Below are 21,945 nucleotides of genomic sequence, written 5' to 3' on the forward strand. Positions count from 1 at the left end.
TTCCTCTGCCTGGAATGCATTTCTCATTCATTTTCTGGTGTTAGAAGAGTAATCCCACTCCTTAACTTTCTCCCACTCATTCAGAAACATTTTTGGAGGGCTTTCTTTGTGCTGGGCAGGTGCTAGAGTAAAGGAGCTAAGAAGATGCGGGCCCCTTTGGAGCTCACAAATTAATGGACCTGATTAGGAATTAAATTACATGATTCAAGTTCTGGCCCAGCCATGTATTAGCTGCGAGAGTTTTGTTTTTTAACTTGTTTTTTCAAAACTTAAATACCCAAATAGTTGAACTAAGCTTATTGTAAAAAAAACATCAAGCAATTCCCTGAGGGGGGCTCCTATGCCACTGCAAGGTCCCAGAGGCCACCACTTTTAGTGGATTCATTTGATACATTTCTAAATAGCAGGCTGATATTGCTAATTCTTTTTCCCCCCTCCATTTTAGGTGTTACATACTATGGAAGGTAAAAAGTTAACTCTCTTTCATCGCCTGCCTGCCCTTCACTCTAAATATTTGCATTATTCTCATCTCTCATTCTGCCACAGTAGCAGTATGTTTGGCAGTATGTTAGTTATATTAGTATTAGTTTTTACATTATTATGTAAGAAAACGTTATTTTTGCTAAATCTTCTAAGTGGACTCTGATTACTATTCCTCTCTTACATAATTCTCTTTTCACTGGAATTAATAATCATCTTGTCTTTTAGGTTTTTTAAATCTTAGTTTTCTGTGTACTTTTGTGCAACTTAATTTCAAACTCTCCCCAAGTTGTTTAAATCATTTTAAAAATACTTTTGAACACAGTTAGTGTTCTGTCTGTTTTATCTTCTTGAAGAAATCTCTCTCAGTCTTTGGACTTGAGGGAATATAGGTTGGTTGCTCTCTAGGCCTCATTTACTTCTTATCGTGGAATTTTCTAGCTATTCTCTTTGCTTCTTTCTCGTTAGATTTGTTGACTCCTCTTTTTGCTCTGCTTTCTCCTTTTGGTGGAACTTGTCCTCCAGGAGCTTCCTGATGTGCGGTAGGTAAATTTTGGAGAACTTGCAGGTCTGGAAATGTCTTCATTTTACATTCACACATGTGATAGTTTGCATATAAAATTCTGGATTGGAAATCAGTTCATTAGATACGTGAAAGCATTGCTGTACTATATTTTAGCTTTCATTGTTGAGCTTTGGGAAGTCCGAAGTCATTCTAATACCTGGTCCTTTGGCTGCGACCCATTTTTTCTCCCCAGAAGTTTATAAATTCTTCTTTGTTTACAGTGTTATGAAATTTGTTGATGATATATACCTTGGTGTGTGCATTTCTTATTTATTTTAGTTGTTTGGTGGTCTCATTTAATCTAGAAACTCGAATCCTTATGTGGGGGAATTTTAGTTTGTCTCATTTGATGATTTCCTTTTCTGTCTTCCTTCACTATCAGTATTTGGATGTTAGTTATCCTGAACTGATTTTCTAATTTTTTGTTTTCTTCCTTTTTTTTTTTTCATGTCTTTGTCTTTTCCCTCTACATTCCAGCAGATTTTCTCAGCTTTATATTCAACCATCCTGTTGAATTTTTTATATATCAGGTTAATTTCTAAGACCTTCTTGTTGGTCTTGTTTTGTTTTGTTTTGGATTTTGATGAAATCCAGTTTATTAGTTTTTCCTTTTGTCAGTTGTATTTTTGGTGTCATTTCTAAGAACTCTTTGCCTAGCTCTCAATTCCAAAGATTTTCTCTTATTTTTTTTTCTATAAGTTTTACATTTTGCATTTAAGTCTGTGACCCATTTTGAGTTAACTTTATATAAGGCATGAGACTTCGGTTGAAGAACATTTTGTTTCTTGTGGGTGTCCATTTGTTGAAAAGGCTACCTTTCCTCTTTTGTCAAAAATCAGTTGGGCCTATTTGTGACGGTTGATCTCCAGACCTTTCTCTATTCTCTGTTCTGTCCCATTAATCTATGTGTCTATCCCTCTGCCAACACCACACAGCCTTGATTACTGTAGCTTTATAATGTCTTGAAATCAGGCTGATTCCTCCTACTTCTTTTTCTCCCAAAATTGTTTTTTTAACTATTCTAGTTCTTTTGTCTTTTCATATAAATTTTAGAATAAACTTATCTGTATCTACAGAATGTCTTGCTATAATTTTGGTAGGAATTTCATTAAACTGTTATATCAGTTTGGGGAGAAATGGCCTCTTTTCTCTGTTTAGTCTTCCAATAAATGAACATGGCACCTCTCCGCATTTATTTACATCTTTGATTTCTTTCATCAGCATTGTGTAGTTTTCAGCATAATGGCCTTGTACATGTTCTTAGATTTATATCTAGGTTTTTGTTTTTGTTTTGAGTGATTATAAATGGTATTGGGTAATTAATTTTGGTGCGCATACTTTTATTGCTGGGATGTAGAAAATCACTTGATTTTTCTGTGTTTATTTTGTATCTTATAACCTTGCTGACCTTGTTTACTAGTTCTGGGAATTTTTTTCTCAATTCTTTAGGATGTTCTATATAGACCACCATGTCATCTGCAACTAGAGGCAGTTTTATTTTTTCCTTTCTGATCTGTTTGCCTTTAACTTCCTTCTCTAACGTGATTGCACTTCTCCCTCACTTACTTATTTATTCAATCATTTATTTATATCAGTATGGACTTATGCATATTAATTTTGTCCTTTTTTTTCCCCTTTAACCTATTTGCTATCTTTGGTTCATACTGGGTAATTCCTATTGTTTTATCTTTCAGTTCACTGGTTCTTTCCTTTGTCTCTTCCATTCTGCTGATGAGCCCATCCATTGTACTTTTTACTTCCGTTATTGTATTTTCAGTTCAAAAATTTCCATTTGGTTCTTCTTTAGGTTTTCTGGGTTTTTGATGACACTTCCTGTTTCTTTGCTGAGGCTTTCTATTTGTTCATTTATTTCAAGCATCACCGTAATTGCTGGTTTAAGCATTTTTTGTCACGACTGCTTTAAAATCATAGCTGGATGATTCTGTCTTTTTCGTCATCTTCATTTTGGCATCTATCGATTGCTGGGGTTTTTTCCATGTAGTTTGAGTTCTTCCTAGTTCTTGGTCTGATGAACTATATCAACACTTTCATATTGTGTTATAGATTCTGGATCTTATGTAAACCTTCTGTTTTAACTGTTTTCTGCTCTGGCAGGGGATTGATGGGTTTGGGGAATGCCCTCTTGTTACTACTAGGTGGGGATAGAAGTTCAGGTTTCCATAGGGCCTCTGTTTTTACCCCAGAAGGTGAAAGTTCACCTTCTCATTATTACTGGATTGGGGTGAAAATTCCAGTTTCCCGTTAGGCTTCCACTGATCCTTCCCTGGCTGGGAAGTAGGAGTGCCTTGCTACTGCTCCCCACGTGGCTTCAGTTGACACCATGGTGGTGGGAGTTGGCCTTGTTACCACTTGGTGGTTGTGGAAGTCTTGACTCTCCACTTGACCTCCTCTCACGGCACCTCAGAGATGAAGGTCTTGACTCCCTACTCAGCCGTCTCTGACGTTCCCCACCCTGAAGTGTAGGTTGGAGTGATTTGTTGCAGACTCATGAGAATGGAAGTCTAGGCTCTCCACTTGGCCTTTGCTGCCGTGACTGGGGTGGAGCTGCAGGTTTTTTCTGTGGTTTTTGGCTGGAATAGAGCAGTTATTTTCTATGGGTTCTGTCTTACTGGGTTGCCCCTTTTCTGGGTCTGACTGGAGAGAGCAGGCTTTCGTTGGGCTTTTTTGTGTTTTTGTCTGCACCCATTGGTTGTTTCAGTTTGCTGGCTTCTTCAGTTTTCGGTCTGGGAAACGTGAGGCAAAAAGAAAACCCAGACAGCTCACCACCATGTTGTTCCTTGGGTCCCAAAGTTCCTAGCCAGTCTGCCTTCTTCTACTCACATTTCAGATACTCATTATTATGTCTCTCTTATGTATAATGTACAAAATATTCAGGTGTATTTAGCAGGAGGAATAGGGAAAAGTACATCTATTTCATCTTCCCGGAAGCAGAAGTTTTCTGTTTATGCCTTTTAAAAAATAAACACTTTACATCATTTAGTAAGGCTTTTGAAGGAAGCAGAGATAAATGCATGTATTCAACTTACTTTTTTTTTTTTTTTTTTTTGCGGTACGCGGGCCTCTCACTGTTGTGGCTTCTCCCGTTGCGGAGCACAGGCTCCGGACGCACAGGCTCAGCGGCCATGGCTCACGGGCCCAGCCACTCCGCGGCATGTGGGATCTTCCCAGACCGGGGCACGAACCCGTGTTCCCTGCATCAGCAGGCGGACTCAACCACTGCGCCACCAGGGAAGCCCTCGACTTACTTTTTAAAAACAATTTGCTACTATTTTTAATCAGAAGTCCCTATGCAATGTTTTTAACCCGTGCTAGGCTCAGACTTCTGTCAAATAGAGGCCATAACCCCAGCCCTACCTCTCAGAGGTTGTAAGAGTTATGTGTATATAATACATATTATTTGAATTTGCTTGAAAAAGCATTGGCAGGATGAGAGAGAGAAAGAGGAAAGGCAGAAGGGGAAGAAAGAGGGAGGGTTCCCTATAGGGGATGAGGACTGGAGTTGAAAATACTTGTCTACTATGTTTTGCTTTTCGAATGTTAATATGTTACTTATTTTTTTAATTAAATTTTAAGCTGTTTTATAGTCACTTAGATGAGTGAGCAGGGATCCAAAGAGACTTCAGGTTGAGTAGGAACAAGCCATGTTCTATCAACATCATGTCCTCTCTTGGGCAGTTTTGTGGATAGGGAGCTCAGGGAAGCGCCATAGATCCAGTGACTGTGGACTGTAGATCCAGTGACTATGGACTGTATCATTTGGGTAAGGGCACTCACCAGAGATCTGTGAGCAAGATGGAGAGTCTAGGCTGGATGCTAGGTGTAATTGCTACTGTTTATAATGGTTTCTGATCGATGATTTGCTATTAATTTCGAGGGAACTTTCTAAGAAAAAAGCACTGCCGCTTACTGTTAACTTTATGTTATTTTACATTTAATAAGCAACTTGCTTAAAGAAACAGAAGACACATTTATCTCTTATGTGCCTAATATAAAGCTGGAAGATATAACAACTGCATTGGATGATAAAATCAGGATCCAAAATGATCCTTAAAATTAGAGCAATGGACTGATTCTGATGAGATGAAATAGCAAGGTAAGGTCACATGCGTGGATTTTTATTTTCTTCTAATCAACTTTACAAGCACAGTTCTGGGAAGGTAGAGATTAAAAGCAGCACAAGTAGAAAAAGACTTAAGCATTTTAGTGGTCAGTTAACTTGATATGAGTGTGTAGTATGATGTGGCTGCCAAAAGAAAAAAGAATGTAATTTTTAGCTGAATTAATAGAAGGTGATAGTGCTGATCTACTTTGCAGGAATCAGACCAGGCCTAGAGTATTTCATTCATTTTCTGGGGCCATTCTTACAAAAAGGACATCGACAAAGCAAAGCGTTTAAACGTGGGAGCAACCAAAATGGTGGTGTGACTAAAAACCATGTCAAAGAAAGTGGGTATGTTTAACCCAGAGAAGAAAGAACTTAGAGTCTAAATAATAATATTTCAGTTGTTTGGAAAATGAAAAAATAGACTAGGCTTATTTTTTTCTGAAGAGGGCAGTCTAGAATCAGGAGGTGGAAGTTTTTAGCTGGATGTAAAGGAGATCAACAGAAAGCGCTGCCTGCAGATGGGCTGAGGGCCCAAGGAAATGACATTAATCTAAGCAAACTTCTTGTCAAAAGGCTATAGCAGGGACTCACACATGGGCTCCCTGGCTGCTCTAGATCAATGCTACTCAAAGGATCTTGTTTTCTTTTTCTTTTTCCCCCTTGTGTGTTTGTTTATGTTATTTTTCCCCCAGCTTGTCATACTACTTTTCTTCATAAATTGAGATAAGATTCATCCTTTTAAATGTAAATATAATTTAAACATAATTCAGTGATTTTTTTATTCACAAGGTCATCCACCCATCATCATTTATCAAATTCCAGAATATTTCTTTCATCACCCCAAAATGAAACCTCACACCCATTAGCAGTCACTCCCCCTTCTCCCTTGCCCCAGTCCCTGGCAGCCATTAATCTGCTTTCTGTTGCCTATTCTGGACATTTCTTATAAATGGGCTCATACAGTAAGCTCTTGTGTCTGACATCTTTCACTTAGCATAATATTTTCGAGGTTTATCCATGTTGTAGCATGTATGAGTACTTACTCCTTTTCATGGCTGCATAATGTTCCATTGTCTGGATATACTGCATTTTGTTTATCCTCATGGACATTTGGGGTTTTTTTTTCACTCTTTGGCTATTATGAATAATGCTGTTATAGACATCTGTGTACAAACTTTTGTGAACATAATGTTTCATTTCTCTTGGGTATATATTTAGGGGTGAAATTGCAAGGTAAGATGGTAACTACTTTTTGAGAAAATGCCGAACTATTTTCTATAGAAGCTGCACTATTTACGTTCCTACCAGCAGTGTATGAAGATTCCAATCTCTGTATACTTGCTGACGTTTTTTATTGTTTCTTTTTTTGATTATAGCCATTCCAGTGGTTATGAAGTGATAATCTCATTATGGTTTTGATTTGCATTTTCCTGGTGATTAATGGTGTTGAGCATCTTTCGATGTGTTTATCATATGCTCTTTGGAAAAATGTCTATTCTGATCCTTTACCAATTTTTACATTGGGTTGTCTTTTTATTGTTGAGTTTTAAGAGTTCTTTATATAGACTGGACATTGGATTCTTTTTTTTGGCCGTGCCACGTGGCTTGTGGGATTTTGGTTCCCTGACCAGGGATCGAACCCATGCCCCCTGCAGTGGAAGCACGGAATCCTAACCACTGGACCTCCAGGGAATTCCCATGGATACTGGATTCTTATCAGATGTATGATTTGCAGATCATTCTTTGCAGTTTCTTTTCACTTTCTTGATAGTGTCCTTTGAAGCACAGAAGTTTTTAATTTTGATGAAGTGAAGTTTATTTTTTCTTTGACTGCTTGTGCTTTAGGTGTCATATCTAAGAACCATTGCCTAATCCAACATCATGAAGATTTGCATATGTATTTTCTTTGAGGAGTTTTTAGATTTGTGGTCCATTTTTGTTACTGAACTCAAGTTCAGCTGCTCACTGCTCAAAAGCCAATAATCAAGAGGCAAGTGTCAATAGAAAGGGAAGGTGCTTTAATCAGAAAAAGCCAGCAATCTGGGGGGAAGGTGAACTCATGTCCCGAGGGCAACTCCGAAGATTCTGCTCAGTCATGGCAGTTTTTTTTTTTTTTTGGCTGCGTTGGGTCTTTGTCGCTGAGCGCGGGCTTTCTCTTGTTGCAGTGAGCGGGGGCTACTCTTCATTGCGGTGCATGGGCTTCTCATTGCAGTGGCTTCTTTTGTTCCGGAGCATGGGCTCTAGGCACATGGGCTTCAGTAGTTGCAGCACGCAGGCTCAGTAGTTGTGGCTCGCGGACTCTAGAGCACAGGCTCAGAAGTTGTGGCACGTGGGCTTAGTTGCTCCGCAGCATGTGGGATCTTCCCGGTCCAGGGCTCGAACCCGTGTCCCCTGCACTGGCAGGTGGATTCTTAACCACTGCGCCACCAGGGAAGTCCCCATGAGGGTTTTTAAAGAGAAAATGGTGAGGGGAAGAATCTCAGTGAATCATCGAGGCAGGAGGTTGGGTTCTGCATCATTCTCCATTGCATGCAGGCTGGCTGACTCTCTCTTCAGATGTTATCTTGCCCGTATGATCTGCCTGCAGGATTGCTAAGGGGACTGTTGGGGGTAAAGAGCTGGTCATTCTTAATTCTTCATTCTTACTTCTTTTTATCTAGGAAAAGAATCAACAGGTTAATTAGGTTCTTTCAAGGTTGGAGGGGAACAGAAATGGACAAACAGGAAAGGGGCAAAAGAGCTGCTTTCAAATCCCCACTGTCTAACATCATTCCATTTCTGTGGGATTAGGGGTGAAGGTCTATCTTCTGTAACTTCTTCATGCTGACATAGGGTGCCGTATTCTCAGAGTGGAAGATGTCAACATGGGTCTGCAGCATCTCTTTGCTGACAATTTTAGTTGGCCACTTACATATTACAGGCAGAACAAACTACAATTATTTTGATGCCCACAGAGATATAGATTATTATGAGCAGTAATGTTAATCCCATTCTCTTTGAGGCCAGTTCTCGGAAGTGTGCTAGCCACAGATTCAGTACTGCTCAAGGTGGTACAGCTTGTGTCATGGCTACAGCCTGGTTATCATGCAGTTAGCTTTGTTCCTCTGGTGGCAGTTGTAGTATCTGTAAACAACTCAGGAATGTGCATCAGACACTGACTCTATGACTCTGTTGTCCTACTCATTAACTGCTCAGTTTTGTAGTTGGTGGGGCCTACAGGGTTCTGCTCGGTTCCATTTTAGGTTAATTTCAGTTTGTGATGTGAGGTAGGAATCCAACTTCATTCTTTTGCATGTAGATATCCAGTTGTCCCAGCACCATTTTTTGAGAAGACTCTTCTCTTCCTCATTCAGTTGTCTTGGCACCCTTGTCAAAAATCAATTGGCCATAAATGTACAGGTGCTACACTAAAGATCTTGTGCCAGAATGTAAGTCAATGAACTGCTTCCCTCATAGGTAAAGTCTCACTAGGAAAAGGAAAAAGTCATCTTAGTGACCTGATTGATTTACGTCCCGGAGTGAGCTCCTTATTTCCTTGTGGACTGGCTTCTACCTAGAAAATGTTTGTGGAACACATTTTGAGTAGCACTCCTCTAAATCTTTGGTACGTTAACTGCCACTGCCCAGGAGTACCCCAGGCTCTATCCCAGAGCTACTAGATTAGAATCTGTTTGTAAACAGAATCCCTAGGTGATTCAATGCTTATTAAAGTTTGAGCAACATGCCTCTAGAATCAGACTCTAAATGACTTTAAAGATCTATTCAGTAAGTAGAGGATTAATTAATGAGTAAGACTTGGAAAAGGGAGAATAAATGTGATTGTAGGCAGGATTATATCTGGGACTTATGTAATAGAAACCCATAAGGGCCCCAGATATGTTGCCTTCGGTAGAACTCCAGGGCCAGTCCAGATCTCAAAGCGTTTCTCTTCACTGCTGCACTGGACTTGATATCGTTTTTGTTTGTTTGTGAATTATAAAGAGTTACAAAGGAAATGTAGACTTATAAAGGAGAGTTACAAAGGAAATTTAGAGTTACAAAGGAAATTTTCCTAAAATTTAGGCAATTTTAGAGAAGGCAGGTGGGGAATAGTAAGGCCAAAGACTTTTACAAAGCAACTTTGGGAGAGAGAAACTAATTCCAGGCCTTAGAACTGCTTTCCTTCATCCTTAAGTTAATAAGAAGCTGCACTTTGGGTAAAAGTGTCTGTGGAATCGTAGTGTGATTCTAGAAGTTGGCAACAATAGTGCCGAGTCATAAACTCAGAAACCATCGACTATTCGGAGGGTCAAAACAGGTAAATATACCTCTTTGGAAGCTTACTGTGTGCAAATGCAGACACTGTCAGCATCAGGAATTTGCAGGAATTTGTCATGCTGACATTCCAAGGAAGGGTGACCTGAGCAAAAGACATATAAGAAAATTAGTTCATACTATAGCTCATTTTACTATTTTAAGGTGAGTGACATTATTGATGTGCTACTTAGAACGCTATCTTCTTTGTTTTCTTGAACATAAATATAAAGGCTTTTATAGATGTACTTAGGAATTGAGTCCTCTGCTTTCTTATAAGGCTTTAAGATTCTTAGGTAGGAATTTCCTGCTGCAGGAATTTTGAAGCTCGGGATAGAATACTGTTTTTGCTACAAGCACCATTAATTCGGACCACAGATAAACTTGAAATGTGTGGTCATCTGTAGGATCTGGGTAGAAGGCCTCATTTTCAAATGGTACTTTTTGTATGTGTTTGTGAAAAAAGTTTTTCATCACTTCAAGCATTTGACTATGAAAGTTAATAAGCTAACTACAAACACTTTAAATATCTATTCAGTAAAGCAGGTCTTCTAATAACATGTTTATCCATGTGGTTTAATGTTAATTTTAAAATAAAGTCTAAAATGACAATACAAGTCTTTAGACTTATCACTGCTTCCATGATTTAATGTAATATAAACTGATCTAATCCATAGTTTAACTGAACATTCCCCACTCCCCTGAAAATCAGAGTTTGACTTATACTCATCATGTAGACTTTTGTCTCAATTCTCCAAATAATACTTGTAGCCGAGGGCATCAGAGCATCTTCCTTATATCCTGCCTTTTCCTGAGTAAACCGGTAGTAACTGAGGTGCCTCTATGCGGGTTCCATCCCAGACCTCTACGTCCATTCATTCTGTTCTGTAAGCCTGGGGCTGGTCTTTTAACTAAAGCCAGGGAAAGCTTGGACATCCTTTGGTATGTTGCTGTTGAGAAGTGCTGTCACACTGCCCGTGAATGTGAGTCTATCTCAGCTTGTAGTAAGATTTTCTCTTGACCTTTTCTACATTTCACAGCCATTCAAACAGATCTTCTCTATCAGTTCTAAACCAGTGGCATCCTAAAATCAGAGACGTCGCTGTGTCGTCAAGTTGTTAAAAGTAAAATGCCATCGTCTCCCTCCAAAGAGGCGGTCTTTTCTGCTTGGACATATCTCAGGATCTCTGCGGAAGACACAATGAACAGGAATTTGGGCGTGGACTGATCAGCCAGCATCTTGGCAGAGTGTTCTAGGATGCCATCTGCAGATGTCAATTATCCAGTTTGGGTCCTCTAATAGCTCTTGACCTCCTCTTGGCTCTATCAGTTGCTTCTTATTTTCCTTCCAGATTCTTATTTATTCCTCTTGGGATGAGACAAACTCAGAGGCAACATTGCTGATTCTTTTTCAAACAGCTAAATGTAGAAACATTAGTCTTTCATTCCTTCTTGTGGACATTTGGAGGACATGATCTGCTGCTGCATTTTGGTTTCAAAGAAATTCTCTCCACTTCTTTCTACTTCTAGGACTGTGTAAATGGAAACAAATTCTAGAAGAGCTGATAAGACTGAAAAGCAGAAGGATAGTCCTCTAAAACATGAGCCCTGAAATCACTTTCTGTTTAGAGAAACTTGAATTCTAGAGGCTGCTTTTCTGCCTCATCATCTCCCTTGTCTGTTATCCAAAACAGTTGCTCTAAGCCTTTTATTTCTCTCATCAAGCTTCTTTCTCATTCCCTAACACTTTGAAGATGATCTTGTACTCTACCAAAAACAGAACAATAGATCTGAACTTCCTCAAATTCCCTTTTTTTTCCCCCAGCCTTAAACCAATATGCATGACCATCCTTATTTCCTTCCTGCTTGCCAGGAAAGAAATGTCTTTGAAAGATCAGTCCCTTTAACAGTGCTCCTAATTCCTTCCCTTTTCTACCTGCAGGACTTTGTTCGCTCAGTTATCCTCATCCTCTCCTGTATCTTAAAGCACCTTTTTGCCCTGGCTCCTTTCACTCTCCAGTGCTCAATCCTCTCCCATCCTAAAACTTCTTTCCCTCAGTGCTTCTCCGCTTTTAAGCTCAAAGTGTCCTGAAAGAATCTCCCGTAGCCACTGGCTCTGCGTATTCCACTCCCATTCTTCGCAAGTCCAGCTCCGTTCTTACTTCACTTTATTCCTTTTACAAAACTGTTCTTGCCTAGATGTCCAGCGACTTCCCAGTCGCCAGTAGAAGCAATCACGTCTTTACCTTTGGTCTGCCTTTCTGAGGCAATAGTCATTCTTAATCCTTCACTCAGAGGAAAGTTCTAAGGAGTTTTAACTTGGATGCTCAGAGTTCAGGTGTGTTGGTTTGATACTGTGAGGCTTCCTCTTGTTTGCGTATGTACTTTGAGATTAAAAGAGACCGTATCACTTTGAACACTGAGTCTCCAGTTAGTGTGGTGGTGGCTCAAGTTGCCGCATTTGTGTGCTGACTCTTACAGAACCACGTTTCCCACCTCCGTCCTCCCATTTCTTTTATTAAACAAAGAAAAACAATTTATTAAAACTAGTTAAAAAATAAAACCTTGGGGCTTCCCTGGTGACGCAGTGGTTGAGAATCCGCCTGGCAATGCAGGGGACACGGGTTCGAGGCCTGGTCTGGGAAGATCCCACCTGCCGTGGAGCAACTGAGCCCGTGCGCCACAACTACTGAGCCCGCATGCCACAACTACTGAGCCCACGTACTCTAGGGCCCACGTGCTGCAACTACTGAGCCCGCGTGCTACAACTACTGAAGCCCGCGCGCCTAGAGCCCGTGCTCTGCAACAAGAGAAGCCACCACAATGAGAAGCCCGTGCACCGCAACGAAGAGTAGCCCCTGCTCGCCCCAACTAGAGAAAGCCTGCGCGCAGCAACAAAGCCAAATGCAGCCAAAAATAAATAAATAAATGTATTAAAAAAATAAAATAAAACCTTACTTTGTGCATAAATCCCGTTGCCCAACTTGCTTGGTTTTTGCTCACTAATGACCTTAGATTTTGAACATCATCATTACAAAGATTTGCCTCTATGGATGTTGAAATACCAGACTGAGGGATGAGGCAACTTCCAGTGTCTAAATGGGTCCTGACACATGGGAGGTGCTCAATAAGTATTTGTTGAAAAATTAATTCCACAAGCAGCTCTGAGAGATGCAGTTCCAACCGGAGAGCTGGAAACATAACCCATCTTATATCTCAGTTGGTTGGCTTGAAAGACTTAATTGTGAGCAAAATGCTTAGGTCTGGATGCCATTGTAGTCCCTTCAAAACTTTAAAAAGCAGTTATGCTTTTCATATATTTCCTAGAGGGAGAAAAACAGTACGAATAGTTTAAAAGTCAAGTTGAGTTCACTTGTGTTCCTACAACCAGGAAAAAAATCAGTTTCATTTTTCTGAATTAAAAATTCACATATTTAAATAGTTCATGCTGTTGCTCTCCTGTTAGCCCCTCTGCAGTGTTTCTGGAGATGGGAAACATTTCCGGAGATGGAAAATTTGCTTCTGGTTTATGTGGAGCGCTGATGCCGTGAGCAAGTAGGCACCGTGTGTGCATTTGGTTCTAGAATTTAGTTCAGGAGAGCGTTATGGTTTAGAAGGGTTGCAGAATTGCTATTGAAGAGCTGACCGTGAATCTCATAGACCAGCGGAAACCTGCTCTTGACCCTGCCCCTTAGTCTTGTCTCTCTTCACTGTTAGTGTTGTCTCTGTGTATTTAAGTTATCTGGGCTAATGGAAAAGCCTGGCTCGTTCTATCTCTACCGGTGTCTGTAACGGATAATTTATTTCTCAACTCTTCTTTACAGAGGGACCTGTCGGGGCACAAGAACATCGTGGGTTACATTGACTCCAGTATCAACAATGTGAGTAGCGGTGACGTGTGGGAAGTGCTCATTCTGATGGACTTCTGCAGGGGTAAGTATATGCGCCATACGTTAAGCTCTCGTTTCTCTAGCACTTTGATTGTCAGGGGTGTGGGGTCATTTCAGTTAATGTGCACTGTACTCTAACATATGTTGTTCCAGTTTTAAAGATTGGAAAACGAAGAGGCTAAAAGATACAGAGCCCTCTGTCACTTCTTGGTTATTCTTACAATGGCGAGCATCAGTGGCACAAATAATTCAGAGTGGTAGATATTACAAAACTCTACTTTTGTTAGGTTTGGGAAGGTTTGGTGCTTGTATATGAATGCGAATGTATGAGAATGAGAATGAATATGTTCTTTGTGATGCTTTAAAACAAATGATGAAGGTACATAATAAAGACCCAACTCCAGATAGACTAAGGGAACAGTTCAGCTTCCCTCACTCGTGTGTTCTCTTCTCCACCCACACCACCATCCTCGCATTAGGGGGTAAAAGAATCCTTTTCGTCTAATGGAAATGACCCTGCTCTTCTTGCTGGAGATCTGTGATTGCCAGGAAGGCTACATTCAGATGTTGCTGCCATTAACAGTAGAGTCAAGTAGTTGAAAGCTCAGAGTTTCAAGCAGTATTTATCTTGGGAACCCAGACTGTAGCATGAATTTATTTGGAGTTGACTGCATTTCATACAGCTATTGTTCGGAGGTTTGGCTTTTTTGGTCTAAGCAGCTGTCACTTACATTCTTGGGTCATTGTCTCACTGTTTGGTGCCCAGTTTTGTAAGCACCCTTAGTTCCACTAACACGTTCCTTGCCTTTACAGATACTGTCCATAAATTAAATATGTTAGTAATGCTTAAAATGTGATGTTAACCGATAGTTTCAGCCTTCGCGGTAACAGCTGCTAACCTGATTTTGTAAAATACTACCACATTTCGGGGCTTCCCCGGTGGCGCAGTGGTTGAGAGTCGGCCTGCCGATGCAGGGGACGCGGGTTCGTGACCCGGTCCGGGAAGACCCCACATGCCGCGGAGCGGCTGGGCCCGTGAGCCATGGCCGCTGAGCCTGTGCGTCCGGAGCCTGTGCTCCGCAACGGGAGAGGCCACAGCAGTGAGAGGCCCGCGTACCGCAAAAAAAAAATACTACCACATTTGAACTTGACAGTTTGTCTCCTCCTCCTCTTCCTTTTTGGACAGTAAAATGTTTAGAGACGAGGCAGTAGGAGAGTCCAGGGAGCTGGATAATTTTCTAAGCGAGGTCGTCAGTCTTTCGGTCCTAGAGATTAAATGTTGGTGTAGCATTTCTGCAGACCAGGCAGCAAGCAGTAAAGCCAGAGAGACCAAGCTGTTTCTAAAATACAGACTGTCAAACTGCCTTCTTCCTCCACCCGGGGTCTGTTGTGCAATCTGATTCTTACTGAAAGATACAGCAGATTGAACCTGTGGCCTCATCCAATGCACAACAGGGACAGTATAACCAGGCAACTAGAGCCAGGACCATATTGTCAGTTCTGCTACTAATCTTGAAGACAGAATGAGGGCAGCTCACATCTGGGCTGCTTTATATAATGAAGAAACTGTTTTGACGCCATAGAAAACAAGTCCCGGGCTGGGAATCAAGATACCGGGGTTTAGTCGTGGCTCAGCCAGTGATGGGCTGAGTCTAGGTTGCTCCTCTGTGGACAGCTTTTCATGCTCGTGGATAAGTGATGGGTCTGAATGTTAATAACCTTTCCTCTGCTCTGCACCCCTCTCAGGAGGCCAGGTGGTCAACCTGATGAACCAGCGCCTGCAAACAGGTTTTACAGAGAATGAAGTACTCCAGATATTTTGTGACACCTGTGAAGCTGTTGCCCGCCTGCATCAGTGCAAAACTCCTATTATCCACCGTGACCTGAAGGTAACAGATCACCATTAAGTGCATTCTTATGGAGTATTTTCTGTCTGCCCCAGGAATGGGGTAGATGTTATGGGGATGTGAGAAAAGCGTAAGGCATGGTACCAGATTCTAAGCTTACATTCTGCTTGGGGAGAGAAAGTACAAAGAAAAAAATAAATAGCAGAACAGTACAGTACAATGTAGCTATCAATTTTATTAAGTAGCTTTCAGAAATTCTTTATAATCATCAAATGCCTGAACACATCTTTTTTGTTTTTCCTGATAAACTCCCAAATTCACTTTTCCAGGGTCAGAAAAAGTAATATGCTAATTTGAAATTTATAAAAAGTGGTGCTTGATCTTTAAAGTCTATTTCATACTTTGTAAAATCCATTAATTGGTGATTTGAAAAATTTGTCCTACTAATTACCATCCCCTTGCACTGGGCCTTTCGTACTGTAGTCACTTGACAATGTTCGTTGAATGGAATTGGCACCCAGTTAGGATTCACTAGCATCTCTGGAGCACTGACAATGTGCCACGTATTCTATTAGACACTTTATGTGCACTGTCTTTTGGGAGGGAGACATTCTTCTTTGCATTTTTTTTTTTTGCGATACGCGGGCCTCTGGCCTCTCCCGTTGCAGAGCACAGGCTCCGGACGCGCAGGCTCAGCGGCCATGGCTCACGGGCCCAGCCGCTCCACGGCATGTGGGATCTTCCCAGACCAGGGCACGAACCCATGTCCCCTGCATCGGCAGGCGGACTCTCAACCACTGCGCCACCAGGGAAGCCCTCTTCTTTGCATTTTATGTTTGGGGAAACTCAGGAGCTGAGAGGTTATGTGATTTGACTAAGGTCATATAACTAGGAAGAAGCAGTACCAGAATTTGAATCCAGCTCTTCTGATTCTAAGTTACAGTTTCTTTTCATTATACTTATGTTTCGAGAAACATGCTTCACAGCTAATATTTGCATCACTGTCCTCTAGTGTGCTTGTTAAATGCAGGCTACTGGGTTCCCCGCTGAATCTTTTGGGCTATAATTTTTGTGATGGTACCAGGGAAGCCCAGGAGTTTTTATCTTAGGCACCCCAGGTGGTTTTTGTATATTCTAAAGTTTGAGGATCATAGCTACATACTAGCGTTTCTGTTCTGAGGGTGTTTTTTAGTTTATTTGTTTGTTTGTTTCTTTAATTAAGATACCATAAAATTCACTCTTTTAAAATGTACAATTTGGTGGATTTTAGTATATTTACAAGGCTGTGCAACCATAACCACTGTCTAATTCCAGAAAATTTCATCATCCCCCCAAAAAATCCTGTATTCATTAGGGGTCACTCCTCATTCTCCCCTTGTCCCAGCCCCTGGCAACCACTAATCTACTTTCTGTTGCTTATTCTGGACATTTCATCTAAATGGGCTTGTACAGTATGTGACCTCTTTCATAAGCATAGTGTTTTCAAGGTTCGTCTATGTTGTAGCATATATCAGGACTTCATTCCTTTTTGTTATAACATTCCATTTTGTGGATATATCACATTTTGGTTATTCAGCAGTTGGTGGACGTTTGAGTTGTTTCTACTTTGGCTATTATGAATAAGGCTACTATGAAGATTCATATACTAGTTTTCATGTGGGCATATGTTTTCAGTTCGCTTGAGTACATACTTAGGAGTGGAATTGCTGGGTCATACGGTAACTCTAATTTTTTGAGGAACTGCCACACCGTTTTCCAAAGTGGCTGCATTATTTTACATCCCACCAGCAACATATGCGGTTTCCGATTTCTTCACACTGACCTAACACTTGTCATTGTCCTGTTTTATTTTCCCACCCTAGTGAGTGTGAAGGCTCCAACAGCCTTAGACAGCCTTCTCCAGTGTGCTTCTGCGCACAGTCAGCCCCTTTTCTGAGTGGAGCGAGGAGGATACATCTCAGTGAATATTATAAGCCTCACATCGTACAAGTACATAGTTCTGTGGGGACAGTGCAGATACAACATGGTTCCTATGCTCATCATGTTAAAGGACTGGTGAGAGAATGTAAATGAAAGATTTGGAATTGAAACCTAAATAAGTGAAATACAAAACTTTATAGAACAAAGTGATGAATGGAAGAGATTCAAGTGGCTTAATATGTGGTCAGATAGTGGGATCTGGCAATGGTGATTGGAGCCTTCTGGAAAAGTCGGATTTTGAAGGACTGGTGGGATATAGGTGGTCACAGAGAGGATGAAGGGCATTTCAGGCAGAGAGCAGAGCCCGAGAACTGCCGAGAGAAGGGAACAAGAAGGCATTTGAAGATGAGGAGATAGGTAAGGGCTTGGTACCTGGCCAGTTACAGACCAGGCTAGAGTGACTGCAGGCCACTGCTCTAAGAATATAATGACACTTTATTTTTTTTATTGAAATATAGTTGATTTACAATGTTGTATTAGTTTCAGGTTTTGACAGTTTATTTCTGGTTGCCTTAACCATGAGTGAAATTCTTGGGCGTGTTAGCATGTATTTCAAAATAGGCAGTGGTACCAACATTTTAGGACCTGACCTTTCTCCCTGCCACCTGCCTTGGAGAAGAGTTCATGAGGGGCAAAGGAAAGGGGGAGAAGTGTGGCCCAGCTGCACCAGCACTGCTTCTGTGACCCGTATGAGCTCAGGTTTCTCCAGAGCCCCATTCTCCCCCCAGGTCAGATGGGGTTCGATTTTATATTGGAACTCAGATTGTATAGCACAGTAACTTGTACCGACTGAACTGTAAGCTCTGTGAGTGATGAGCGTCCTTCGCGTTGCCAGATGCGCAGGGCACGTTGCTCTCCCTGTCTCGTTCTCCTGCCTGTGCATTTGCCTCCTCTGTGACTGTCTCTTCCCATGACCCCTGTGCAGCGTGTTCTCCGGGCTCCTCAGACTCCTTGGTTGCTCCTCTTATCACTTAGCCTCAGAGCCGCAGCTTCCTCGTCTGTAAGGTGGAGACAACAACGCCAGCCTTGTTAGGGTCAGGGTGAGACTAAAGGAGAACATGCATGTCAGTGTGCAGGCTCATCCTTGGCGTAGAAGATCCTGAGCGGGCACCCAGGGAGGTGAGAGCAAGGGAAGAGACCAAGAGGGCCATTGAGCATCCTTTTAGAGAGTGCTACTCCCATGGTAAACAAAATCTTCCTTTATTGTAACTTTTTTCAACATTTGTTGGATTAAACGGGGCCTAAATGATAATCATTTCATACCTGTAAATAGCACCTGCCCAGTTTACCCATTCCCAGCTTATTAGTGCTGCTGTGAGGCGGTGGAGAAGTGTCACCCATGATGGGAACCTGAGGCACAGAGCTCAGTGTCTTGCCTGGGGACACGGTCGGGGGTTGGTCTCAAGCAGCCAGAGCCTCTTCTTTCACTGCTCTGAACAGCCTGTGAGATGTCTCAGCAGAGAAACTCGGAGCAAACTGGAATCTGAGGGTAAGGCCGGGGCACAAGCGAGTGGCTGCCATGCTCTCTTCCTCAGCCCCTGCCCTTTGCCCCTCCGTCCCCCAGGGCTGGGCACACAGTAGTTGTGTTCAGTCAGTATTGAAGACCATCAGGTGTGCTGCTGGTTCGCCAGTAGTTGTTCAGGAGACTTTGTTTCCCTTTCTCCTTGACCTTGGAAATAAGGAGTATAAATAGGGGCCCCTGGGAGGAGGCCTTGACTGTGATTGTTCTAGAGGAGTCCTGTTGCTCTTGATTTTAGGCGTTGACTCCCGGTTGTTTTGCTGAAGCTTTCCCAAATTCCCCAAATCTTACACTCATTGCCATCTGGAGGCTTTTGTTAGCATGTTAGATCCTGTTGACTTCTACTACTGTGTGCTTGGTGGGCAGTCACATCGCCTGCCGCACTGCCAACTTCCTAGGCAGGCGTGAAAAGTCCCCGTGTGCTTCCTGTTTGCCCTGGCTCTGTCATTGCATCACAGGGCCTTGGCCGCTCAGAGCTCCCTGTCGTGGCTGGAACCAGCCAGCACAGTGCTAGCCGTAGCCAGGGCCAAGAAGTCCTTTGTTGTCCTCTTGGCCAGATAACGTGCTGGTGGCTGGTCTCCCGGTTGCTCCCCTATGAGCGACGTCTCCCTGGGCGACCAGGCGCCTCAGGAGTGGTCTGTGGGGCACAGGAGGGAGCACAGGCCAGGCTGGCTGTAGGGCCCCGTGTTGAGCCAGTGTCACCCTCTGCAGCGGCCAGCTTGGTCACACGCGGAACTTAGAAAGGACCCTCTTGCCCTCCCTACCACGTGTGTGGTCTTTCTTGCAAGTTCCAGAGGGGAAATAAGCTGAAAGCGGTCCCTGTCCTTAAGCAGCTTATGTTCTAAAAATAACCATGACAGAAGTTCTGGTCTTTATTGAAAGTCTCTCCTCCAGTACATAGTTTTAACATTTTCATTATTTCCCCCATTGTTTAATTGCCGTCTCTCTGAAGAATGATAGAGGTCATTCCTGCAGATCATGGGGTGTCGTAGACCTGGGACAGTCACGTTAGGCAGCCCTTTCTTTTTACCAACGGCGAAGCCTCTGCCTAGAAAGGCCGTGGCCTGAACAGTGATTTCAGTGATCAAACCAGAACAAAGGCCAAGGTTGTTTACTCTCAGTTTGGTTTCTGTTTGTTTGGTTTTGCTGTATTTTACCATGATGTTTGTCCTAACATTTAAGAAAGGGGAAGAAAGGGTTAAGACTTAATAAGTACATTCTAGATTGAAAAAGTCCTGAATGTCTCCTCAGTTGTCAGAAAGGAGATGTAGACCTCATGAAGTAGAATAAGATGAAGATTCTTGTCCTGTTTTTGGAGCCACAGGTTGGAAAACCTGCATGCATCTAATCCTTCACAATTTCCAGTGGTAAAAAATTAAACTCTGTGGCTGACATGCCTGGATGCCGTATCTGCTTGGAATATTGTCAAGATGAAGAGGTCAGGAGGACGTGGCTTTCCAGACCTCTTAGCTAAAGCTGTGAGCAGAATTTGGGAGTGACGACTTTAATAACGCTCTTAGGCTGACAGGTTGGGAATAAGGTCAGCAATGTTAAACTCTCAATGAGCTGAAAGGTGGGCGGTTGTAAGTGATGGTAACCAGCGTCAGGCTGACTTCCTGAAGGGCTTGGCCAAAAACGAAGTCACCGTGCAGGTTCTCTGAAGCTTCCAGAAGCTGATGTATGAAGATCCAGTTGGTTCTCGACCTTCCTAAGCTCTTAGAATCCCTTTCGGCCCTGGTCATCTCACAGGTGGACGATGGTACTTGCCCTCATTGTTTCCTTTCTCTCACATCAGTGCAACAGGGGAGGGTGAAGTCCCAGCGGTGTGGCAGCCTGAGCCCGAATCCCGCCCTCGCAGCCTTGTGACCTCAGACATGTTAGGTGACTGGACTCCGTTCTCTCGTGTGTTAAGAGGGACAGTGAGGCTGTGTAAGAATTTCGTTCAATACTGTAGGTAGAAGCGTACATGGGGCAGGGTTGAGCCTATATTAAGCTCTGTTAGTTGCTGATACCATTGTTGTTTATATCATCCTGCCCCTGTGCCTTCCTGTTCCTAGTTCCACTTATCTAAGTCCTGCACTTCCTCCAAGGCCCAGCATTATCTCGTCTCCTCATTCATAAGAGTGCGAGCCCATAATATGTCCGGTCCCATGTTTTCAGTTTTCCGGTGCCCAGGATAGTGCTGCCCCAGCCACAAAGGCCTGCCTCTGTGCCTCAGACACCTCATGTGTGCTCCCACCTCTGCGCCTTTATGCTGGCCGCTCTCTACTGAGAATGCTTGTCCCCCACGTGGTCCATGGCTGCTCCCCTCATCAGGGTGACTGTGCTGTTTATAGTATCATCCTTCTTTACTTTACATACATTTAATCTGCTGGAGTTTTTTCCACAATATTTATCACTACCGGGCAGTTATACTTAATATTATTTTTTTTAAAAAAATCATCAACTGGACTCTAAGCTCCATGAGAGGGACTTCCCTGGTGGTCCAGTGGTTAAGACTCTGCGCTTCCACTGCAGGGGACACGGGTTCGATCCCTGGTCAGCAAACTAAGATCCCCCAAGCCCTGTAGCATGGCCAAAAATAAAATTAAATTAAAATTAAAAAATAAAATAAGGGACCTCCTGGCGGTCCAGTGGTTAAGAATCCATGTTTCCACTGCAGGGCCACAGGTTTGAACCCGCATGCCATGCAATGTGGCCAAAAAAAAAAAAAACAACAAAAACCCTAAGCTCCACAAGAGGATGAACTTTGATTTGTTCACTAAGAAAAGTACTTGGCACGTAATAGGAGGTAGTAGTTCAAATGTATTTCTTTAATAAAGGAACGATAACAATACCTATCTTACATGTGTATAGGGAGGTTTACAATTCATTCTCTTACTTGCTTCATAAGAACAGTGATAGAATTATTATCAGCTTTACTTTACAGGTGAGAAACAAGCCCAAAGACATTGGTCCAAGGCCAGACATCTAAAATAGTCCCTGAGGTCTTCTGAACCCCAGGTGCAGTGTGGTTGCCACATGTCATGCTCTGTGTTAAGTGTTTTGTTGATGATGGTGCTGGCGGTGATGCAGGCAGCAGCCAGCTGGAGCTCGGAGGTCTTAACTGGTGTTACACAGGGACGGATAGAGAGAGGGCGGAGCTTGCAGCTACTGCTAAAGTGGCTGCTGCCAAGCGATCTCACCTTCCTAATCTCAACTGATCCTCCCAGTAGACTTGCACGGTAACCAAAGCAGGGATTATG

General features: G+C 42.5%; 1 protein-coding gene across 22 annotated transcripts in view; it reads left to right on the top strand.

Annotated features, from left to right (window-relative positions):
* Positions 1-21,945, top strand: part of AAK1 (AP2 associated kinase 1) — a 173,399-nt gene that overhangs the window by 74,248 nt on the left and 77,206 nt on the right. For all 22 annotated transcript variants that reach the window (XR_010934480.1, XM_067704811.1, XM_067704810.1 and 19 more), the window contains exons 4-5: positions 13,289-13,397; positions 15,101-15,243. Coding sequence is in view for 21 of the 22 variants with exons in the window: in XM_067704811.1 (XP_067560912.1) it covers positions 13,289-13,397; positions 15,101-15,243 (252 nt within the window). In the remaining variant the exon portion in view is untranslated. The remainder of the gene's footprint in view (positions 1-13,288; positions 13,398-15,100; positions 15,244-21,945) is intronic.

The sequence above is a fragment of the Pseudorca crassidens genome, chromosome 14 (assembly GCF_039906515.1).
Source record: "Pseudorca crassidens isolate mPseCra1 chromosome 14, mPseCra1.hap1, whole genome shotgun sequence".
NCBI lineage: Eukaryota > Metazoa > Chordata > Mammalia > Artiodactyla > Delphinidae > Pseudorca > Pseudorca crassidens.